At 41.4% G+C, this 9109-nt stretch overlaps 1 protein-coding gene across 1 annotated transcript; it reads right to left on the bottom strand.

Annotated features, from left to right (window-relative positions):
- Positions 1 to 3115: 3115 nt before the first annotated feature.
- Positions 3116 to 8396, bottom strand: znf16l (zinc finger protein 16 like). The gene is made up of 3 exons (XM_026299394.1): positions 7516 to 8396; positions 5655 to 5864; positions 3116 to 5444 (listed from the first exon to the last, which is right to left on the bottom strand). Exons 1-3 carry the CDS (start codon positions 8258 to 8260, stop codon positions 4735 to 4737), a joined length of 1665 nt encoding a protein of 554 aa, XP_026155179.1. The 5' UTR covers positions 8261 to 8396; the 3' UTR covers positions 3116 to 4734.
- Positions 8397 to 9109: the final 713 nt, after the last annotated feature.

Raw genomic sequence — 9109 nt, 5'->3', positions numbered from 1 at the left:
AAGAGGAGTTATTCATAAAAACTGAATAAAAATTAAGACCACTCCTCTTATTGAACAGAAAAAGCCAGAACTGCATACTATTCATCACTAATAGAGGAAAATAAGAACAATCCCAGGTTTCTTTTCAGCACTGTAGCCAGGCTGACAAAAAGTCACAGCTCTGTTGAGCCCAGTGTTCCCTTAGCTCTCAGCAGTGATGAATTTATGACTTTCTTTACAAATAAAATCACAACTATTAGAGATAAAATTCAGCAGATGCTTCCTATACCTGCAATAAATGAATCTTCTACTACAGTAGCTCTTGAATCATCTGTAGGACCTCAGTTATGTTTAGACTGCTTCTCTCCCATAGATCTCTCTGAATTTACATCAGTAGTTGCTTCATCGAAATCATCAACGTGTCTCTTAGACCCCATCCCGACTAGACTGCTTAAAAGCACCCTGCCATTAATGAACTCATCTTTATTGGACTTGGTAAATTTATCTCTAGTATCAGGCTACGTACCACAGGCCTTTAAGACTGCAGTAATCAAACCTTTACTCAAAAAGCCTAGTCTTGATCCAGGAGTCTTGGCTAATTATAGACCAATATCCAACCTGCCATTTATTTCTAAAATCCTAGAAAAAGCTGTTGCTAAGCAGCTATCAGACCACTTACACAGGAATGAACTATTTGAAGATTTTCAATCAGGATTTAGAGCACATCATAGTACAGAAACAGCACTGTTGAAAGTTACCAACGATCTTCTCTTAGCCTCAGATAATGGATTTGTTTCAATACTTGTCCTCCTAGACCTTAGTGCTGCATTCGACACCATTGACCACAACATCTTATTACAGAGACTGGAGCATGTGATTGGTATCAGAGGAACAGCGTTAAAGTGGTTCCAATCCTATTTATCAGACAGATTCCAGTTTGTTCATGTCCATGATGAACCTTCCACACGAACAAAAGTTAGTTATGGAGTTCCACAAGGCTCTGTGCTAGGACCGATTCTATTCACCCTGTACATGCTTCCTTTAGGATATGTCATTAGGAAGCACTCTATTAATTACCACTGCTATGCAGATGACACTCAGTTATATCTATCTATTAAACCTGTTAACACAAACCAGTTAACCAGACTTCAAGCCTGTCTAACTGACATAAAGGCCTGGATGACCAGTAACTTTTTACTTTTAAACTCGGAGAAAACAGTAGTCATTATATTTGGGCCAAAAAATCTCAGAAATAACTTTTCTAAAATTATAGCTACTCTAGATGGCATAACCCTGGCCTCCAGTACTACTGTAAAAAACCTTGGAGTTATTTTTGACCAGGACATGTCCTTTAACTAACACATAAAACAAATCTCTAGAACTGCATTCTTTCACTTGCGCAACATTTCCAAAATTAGGAACATCCTGTCTCAAAATGATGCAGAAAAACTAGTCCATGCATTTGTTACCTCAAGGCTAGATTACTGTAACTCATTACTATCTGGATGTCCCAATATCTCCATAAAAAGCCTCCAATTAATCCAGAATGCCGCAGCCAGAGTCCTGACAGGAACTAGCAAGAGAGATCATATTTCTCCTATATTGGCTTCTCTTCATTGGCTCCCTGTAAAATATAGAATAGAATTTAAAATCCTTCTTCTCACATACAAATCCCTTCATAATCAAGCTCCTTCATACCTCAAAGACCTCATAGTACCATATTATCCCAATCGACCACTTCGCTTTCAGAGTGCAGGTCTACTTGTGGTTCCCAGAGTTTCCAAAAGCAGAATGGGAGGCAGAGCCTTTAGTTATCAAGCTCCTATCCTGTGGAACCAGCTCCCAGCCTGGGTTCAGGAGGCAGACACTCTCTATACTTTTAAGGCTAGACTTAAAACCTTCCTCTTTGACAAAGCATATAGTTTGGGCTGGCTTCAGGCAACCCTGAACCATCCCTTAGTTATGCTGCTATAGGCCTAGACTGCTCGAGGACCATCGGTGCACTGAGCTCCCCTACCCCTCCCTTCCCTTCTCCTCTCCTCCCCCCTCACATGTATATTCCACCATTGAATGTCACTAACCTTGTGCTCTCTCCCTCTCTCTCTGTTCTCTCTCTGTACCTTCTACCGGTGTCCCTGGTCCTGGAGCTGTATATCGCTGATGTGCAGTTACTGGCTCAACCAACCTGCAGTGTCTATTTGTTGTTTATTGTTGCTGTTCTTTTCTCTCTGCTCTATCCACTCACCCCAACCGGTCGAGGCAGATGGCCACCCAAACTGAGCCCGGTTGTGTTTTTTCTTCCGTTAAAGGGAGTTTTTCCCTCTCCACTGTCACCAAGTGCTTGCTCATAAGGGATTTGTTGGGTTTTTAATTTTAGTTTTTGTAAAGTGCCTTGAGATGATTTGTATTGTGATTTGGCGCTATACAAATAAAATTGAATTGAATTATGATAAAGTGCCTAATCTAGAATGCTGCAGCCAGAGTCCTGACAAGAACTAGCAAGAGAGATCATATTTCACCTATATCAGCTTCTCTTCATTGGCTCCCTGTAAAATACAGAATAGAATTTAAAATCCTCCTTCTCACATACAAATCCCTTCATGATCAAGCTCCTTCATACCTTAAAGACCTCATAGTACCATATTATCCCAATAGAGCACTTTTCTCTCAGAGTGCAGGTCTACGTGGTTCCCAGAGTTTCCACAAGTAGAATGGGATGCAGAGCCTTTAGTCATCAAGCTCCTCTCCCGTGGAACCACCTCCCACACGAGGCAGACACCCTCTATGGCATTGACATTGTCATTCCTTTGTCAATGGGCAAACTTTACAAAAATCACCAGGGGCTCAAATAATTTTTTCCCTCACTGTAAATCAATTAGCAGTGTGAGAGACTACTAGTATAATAAGAAACAAATGTGTCCAGTAAGCTGTATATAATAAGCATAAAATAGCATTAAATGTCAACACTGGTAAGTAAATATACCATTCCACCAATGCTATTTGTTAATAAACACACATCAATCACTATAAGACAACTGTTTATTAGAAAGCAGATTGTCACTGGTTAGTGTTTCACTTCCACACAGTGCCAAGACCTAGAAACTCATTGTTCAGTCACACTTGAGTAAACTAGGTTATTTTTCTAATGAGCTTTTGCTGCATCACATCAAATGAGTAAACCCACCAGACATTTGGGATGTTATTTTCCTCTTAAGTATGTTTTTTCTGTCATCACACAAATGTTCAAGCAAATATATACTGTAAAATTTTTGGTACTATACAATATATAGTCTTACAGAGGGAGATAACACTGGTTTGACTTTATATGATCAGCCTTCTGCTCTATACATAGCACCAATCAGTATCATGATGAAAATCAACTAGTAGTACTGCGTGACCCAGATCTTTTTTGTTGTAGTTAGACACATGGTCCACATGGTGGTGGTGGTACCACACTGCTACTGCTAACAGATCCATCCACAGGTCAGGAATAGAGCATACCCTGTTAATGCAGATTTGAAACCATTATACTGCTTTCATTGTTGCATTTCACCGAACACACTTGTTTAGTCTCCTGTTAATCAAAAATACCCAGATGAATGAAACTTACTTCATTATGTCTGAATGGGAAGTTTTATTGTACTCGAACCACTTTCACAACAGTGTTTCCTGGTCCCTGAAGGTCTTTACACACCAGAGGCGAATTTCCCATGCTTTCCCATTATTTTGTGTGTCAACAATATTTTTCAAACCCATAACCTGTCAATAGACCATTTCACATCAATGATGGAATATCATTATTCTTTTTTTCGTCTCCAGATCGATTTTACCAACTGGCAACAGGAATACCTCTGCATCACAATGCACCTTGTTGGAATGTCACTAAAATATTCAACCTCAAACTTATGAGTTCTTTATGATAAAAAGGACAAAAATTACAAAGACGAGTACAGGGACAATGCATTGAAAAAGATAGCTGAAGGGCTTTATTATGGCATCGGTGTGTTTATATCCTACTCAGTAGTTTGTGGACAACAGTGATTATGTGAAACCCTTTGCCAGCTAGTCATCTAGTTATCTAGCGGAAAACCTCACACTTTACATCATAAATACTGTACGTGAATGAGCAACGTAAAACATTACAATTTTACCATTTATCTGAGAATCATGACAATGTGGACAGCACATTTTCTGTTACTATCCTGCTAAAACACAGATACTGGTTATTGGCATTATACACTGCATTAAGAGTGTGATTGCAATCAATGCAATGTAGTGACTGTCCTTGTGCATTGTATTGGGTGCACCCTAAATTTTCTTTTTTCCTTGCTTTTATTTAGTAAAAATCAGCACAAGGTCTTCATCACTTGATGACAAATCTTTTTTTTGTGTGTGTGTGTGTGTGTGTGTGTGACTTTTTAGAACTCATACTTGCATATTTGTATCACGTTTGATGTAAACAGCTGTGGTGCATTTAATTTGCTTCCGAATTTTTTGCTTTTTTTATGACATTTACTCACATCATTTCTGGTGTGTAAAGGCCTTAAGGAGAAATGGCATGAATGTGACAGAACATGAATGAAATCTTGAGTGGCATCTCAGACTAACTAGCAAGACCAGCACCTCCCAAGTGATACAACCACGCAATGAAAACACACGCCTCACAGTCAGAACCATGTCTTGGCTTTGACATGCATGTTAAATTTCATGGTATCAGCTGCTAGTTAGCTGGAGAAAATATAGCAGTCAGGTTGTTTACTGTGCTGGGGTGCAGCGGTGGCTCTTATAAGTTCCCAGATGGCGGAAGCTGCGGCCACACTGCTGGCAGCAGTAAGGTGTGGCCCCGCTGTGGATTCTCTGGTGTGTATACAGGTTCCCCAGCTCCTTAAAGCGCCGGCCGCACTGTGGACAGGCGTATGGGCTCTCACCAGTGTGCACCCGTTGGTGTCTCTTGAGTCCAGACAGCACTGAGAAACCTTTGCCACATTGGGGGCATGGGAAGGGGCTCTGGGCTCCACTGTGCACCAGCTTGTGGCTCTTTAACCGGGCTGCATGACGAAACCTCTCCCCACACTCCGGACACATGAAGGGCTTTTCTCCGGTGTGAATACGCTGATGCTGCCGCAAGTTTCCAAGGTAGTTAAAATGACGGCCACAGTCCCCACATTCGTAACCCCCCTCAATTTTAATCTCCTTTTTCACAGGCTGCCCTCCCCGGCTGATGCTGACACCAACCCCTGATCCAGTGCTGTCCTCATTCTGCCCTCTGCCACCCTCCATCCTGGAGTCGCTGCTACCATCCCCCATGGTGGGTGCAGTGCATGAGGTGGATTGCAGGGCCTGGAGAGCCTGAGCACCAGCAGAGTCTGAATGTATCACTTTAATATGTTCCTCCAAGAACAAGGAGTCAGGGCAGAATGTTCCACACAAAGAGCAGATATAGGTGTGACCGGAGAACTGCTGACCTGAAACCACAAACAAACATTATTGTAACTACTGTTAAGTGTGATGGGTACAGTAGTTCTGTCCTGGTGGCTAGAATCAAGTGACATTTTTTAGCTAGCCCTGGCATACACCAACCTCTTTTCTTTTTATTTTTGAACATTATTACACTTTCTATCTTGATTTTGTAGATTTAGCTTTGATTTGTTTCATGTCTCTCCATTCTTACCCACCTGCCTCGAGCTTCTCTGTGTTGCCCTCCAGTGGACTTCTTCCCTCCCTCGGAGAACTTTGGGGCTCCATGGAGAAATCAAGGGGCTGGATGTGTGACAGTGGGACCTGGGCCTGGGCAAGTCCTCCCCCCTCTCTCCTCAACGACTTGTGCTCATTGTCCTCCTCAGTTTCACCAGTTGAGGTGTTCTCACTCTCAGGATCCTTCATGACTGGGATAAATAAACAAACAAAACTTGAGAATAGACATAATATAGTAGAAGACATTAAAGCAGTATTGATAAGTTTAATAGAATCTACAAAATTCTAAGCATATCCATCCTTTTTTCTGAAACCCTATTATCAATGTGACCCCCAGTTGTAGATCATTTCCTCTCCTGTTTCTTTTTAAACACCAGCAGTGTTTAAAAGCACCACTAGCCCTGTTAAACCATCACCACGTGTTCGGTAAAACAGTCCTGGACCTTTAAATGTCAAAAATTCCCAATATTGTCAGCTTCCCACCAACTTTAGTACACAGTGATTTCACACAGGTGTTTCATCATCCCAGTGCATGGACTCACAGGCACAGATTATATGGAGAAAAAAATGTAACGTATGGGAACTAGTTCTAAGTAAAACCAAAATTCACAGGTGCGTATTTATACTATGGACGGTGTACTGAACCACTGAATATTATATTGAGAATTGTTGCATCCCTAATATTTCCACATTACAAAAAAATGCAACAACGTTTAAAACAGTGTGTGAAGCCCAGCAGCAGTGCTATGACTGTAGACATGCACTACTGATGTATAGGTAACTGTACACTAGGCCTCATGCAAGAACAAGCCCTAAGAACACGTTTTTTCTTAAGTGCCATCTATGAGAGATTTAAAAGAATCTGTGACACTCATGAATTTTCTCATATCTAGGCTTTACTCTTAGGTAGGAGGGAATTCATGAGTGGTGCAGTCCTGAGGACCCCTTAGCTACTTCACATTGAAAAGATATTTCTAGCATGTATTTTCATGTAGCCTGAAACATTCACTGTTTATTTCTGTTACAGTACAGTACAGTAAAGACATGTCGCTGACAGATGCACTATTAATCCGCACTGTTGGGGATGTTTTCATTCCAAACATAATGAAAGGGTAGTGTTTTCAATAGAGTGCATGAAGGTTAACAATTCTTCTTTTGGCTTCTCTTATATGACTGCAGATGCAGCTAAAATAGTTTGTTTTTTGTTTGCCGATTTCTGATAGCAAACTTCAAAATGTGAAATCCGTTTTTTTTACTCTTGCATGACATTTTTATGAACAACACTTTCTCACAAACAAAGTCAAACATGTAATCTACATGGCTATTTTAGGGGTGTCGATTGAGCTGATGATTAAATATTAAGCATATTTCTTTATGCTGGTGTACCTTAGTCTGAAACAAGATTTCTGACATACAATTCAGGTTAAGAGAATTTAGCGAATAATCCTACTTGGCACATGTGCGAACAAGACCAACAATAAATTAGGAGAAATGTTTGACAAGAATTGGAGAATGTTCAAATTTTAACTTACAGCATAGTTTTGAATGAATCCATATATCCATCCATTAGCTATACCAGGGGTGAGCAATTCTGGTCCTCAAGACCCACTTCCCTGCTTGTTTTCCAACTATCCCTGCCATACCCACTGCTGAATACCTGGATCAGGTGTGTTCAGCCAATCAGAAGCTGGAAGATACCATCTCAGATGAGGCTGGAGTTGGGGAAGACAAAGTGATACTGCTTTTCCATAGGTGATACAAAATGGATGTTTCCTGAAGTGAACTCGGTTTGGCAGGACCACTCCTGTTACTCCCCACACTTATCACTGTGTCTGTGTTTACCTTTCAGGTCTGAGGAATACTCCATCGGTGCTACCCATTCGTAGTCATATATTCGTTTGCTGCCAGACGGAAGTATGCTAAAGATGTCATCTGTAGTAGAGTCTGAGTCTCCGTGCCCAGGCCCGGGACCAGCCATCCCGCTATCCGGCCACAGGTTGAGAGAGTGCGAGTCCTGCTCCTGGCGAGCCTCCCGGTCACCACTGGCTTGGCTCTGGTCTCCGTCCATTTCAACACAACTTCTCGAGTTTTTGTCTTTCATCAGATAGTCACAAATGGCATCTATGTTCTCTTTCTTGACACCAGGCACGACAGCTTTGGCTCTTCTAGGATCAATGTTGTTGTGCTTGGTTCCCGAACTGAAGTCGGGTTTCTTGTAGCCAGTCTCCGTAGATGGCTCTCTGGTGGGGAAAGACTCTCTACCATCCCTCTGGACTGTAACGTTATCCAGTCTCGCCCTTAACATTTCGATTTCCTCCGTTTTTTCGCGTAGCTCCATTTTCAGGACCCGTATTCTTATGCTCACCATTTTGCGGATTTCAGACAGCGCCGTCTCCAGTACCGCGGTTATGTTCCTACCGAGGTGCTCAGTGATGTCGCTGACCGTGCAGAGCAGCTCCTCATCGGGCTCTAGCTCCAGGAAATCGCCACTGGCTCTGTTCAAAGAACGGGGAGGCTCCATGACGGCGCCGTGAACTTCAGTGGACAGGCTCGTTTCGGTGAAATTGTAGGATTTTTTACGACTCATAGATTAGTATCGATTAGCCTGTGGAGAGTTTAGCTAGCTAAAAGCTACTCGGCAAGCTAATGTTTGGGTGATGCTGGTAGACAGTAGTTAAGCTTGTCAGCATTAGTAATAACGGATGTAACGGGAATTAGTCTTCAAAACAAGGGGATCGTCATCAGAAAGGCATGCTTGGACGGAGGCTCCTTGTGAGGCACTTTTATTTTGAAAGCAGGAAATAAAAAAACTGAAAGCAGAGTTGCAACACTGGCTGATATCGACACTTTAAATTTGATTTTCAGAATTAGCGCCCTCTGAAGTCTGTAACTGCAAATAAACCATAATAATTTTAGCAAAATATTATGGTAATATTTTTTAGTACCACATTATTAGGCGCCTTGTATATATGGTTAAATAATACATTAGAAATAAACTTGGAACTATTAATTATTAAATTATTCACTAAGACGAAATAATGCCATAAATGTGAATAAGTCATCAATTAAAACTTCTAGCAGTTGAGTTTGCAGTTTTAAGTGTTTCAAATTTAAGCCAGGATAGGGTCTGGCTTAATCAATTTGCAGTTATTATGACTTTCACCCAGACAACACAGGTTTAAACCCCTGTAGCTAAGATGATAATAGAGCAACAGCCTAACATCTTTGTAAGGCAAAATAGAATATATCAGGTGTTGTCTCTTTGGCTTGCTCCGCTGCCCTCAGCTGGCCAATTGGAATAGCTCAGCGGTAACATTATTGCAGTGTGTCTAATTGTTCTGGACTCACAGTTACCACCAATGAAAGACGGTTGGAAACTAAACTTGATCCCACCATGTCGAGGCTAAAAACTTTTTAAGTCACTGAAATGAAAATT

This window comes from Mastacembelus armatus, chromosome 18, assembly GCF_900324485.2.
Source record: "Mastacembelus armatus chromosome 18, fMasArm1.2, whole genome shotgun sequence".
Lineage (NCBI taxonomy): Eukaryota > Metazoa > Chordata > Actinopteri > Synbranchiformes > Mastacembelidae > Mastacembelus > Mastacembelus armatus.
The sequence above is the reverse complement of the archived record's forward strand: the minus strand, read 5'-3'. Positions and strand labels throughout refer to the sequence as shown.

What these genes read in the sequence shown, in the direction of transcription:
- znf16l (XM_026299394.1), bottom strand. Translation starts at nt 8,260, where the DNA reads ATGAGTCGTAAAAAATCCTACAATTTCACCGAAACGAGCCTGTCCACT. An exon ending in GTATTCCTCAGACCTGAAAG is followed by an intron (nt 5,865 to 7,515) that starts GTAAACACAGAC and finishes TATTTATCCCAG; the next exon opens with TCATGAAGGATCCTGAGAGT. An exon ending in CACAGAGAAGCTCGAGGCAG is followed by an intron (nt 5,445 to 5,654) that starts GTGGGTAAGAAT and finishes TTGTGGTTTCAG; the next exon opens with GTCAGCAGTTCTCCGGTCAC.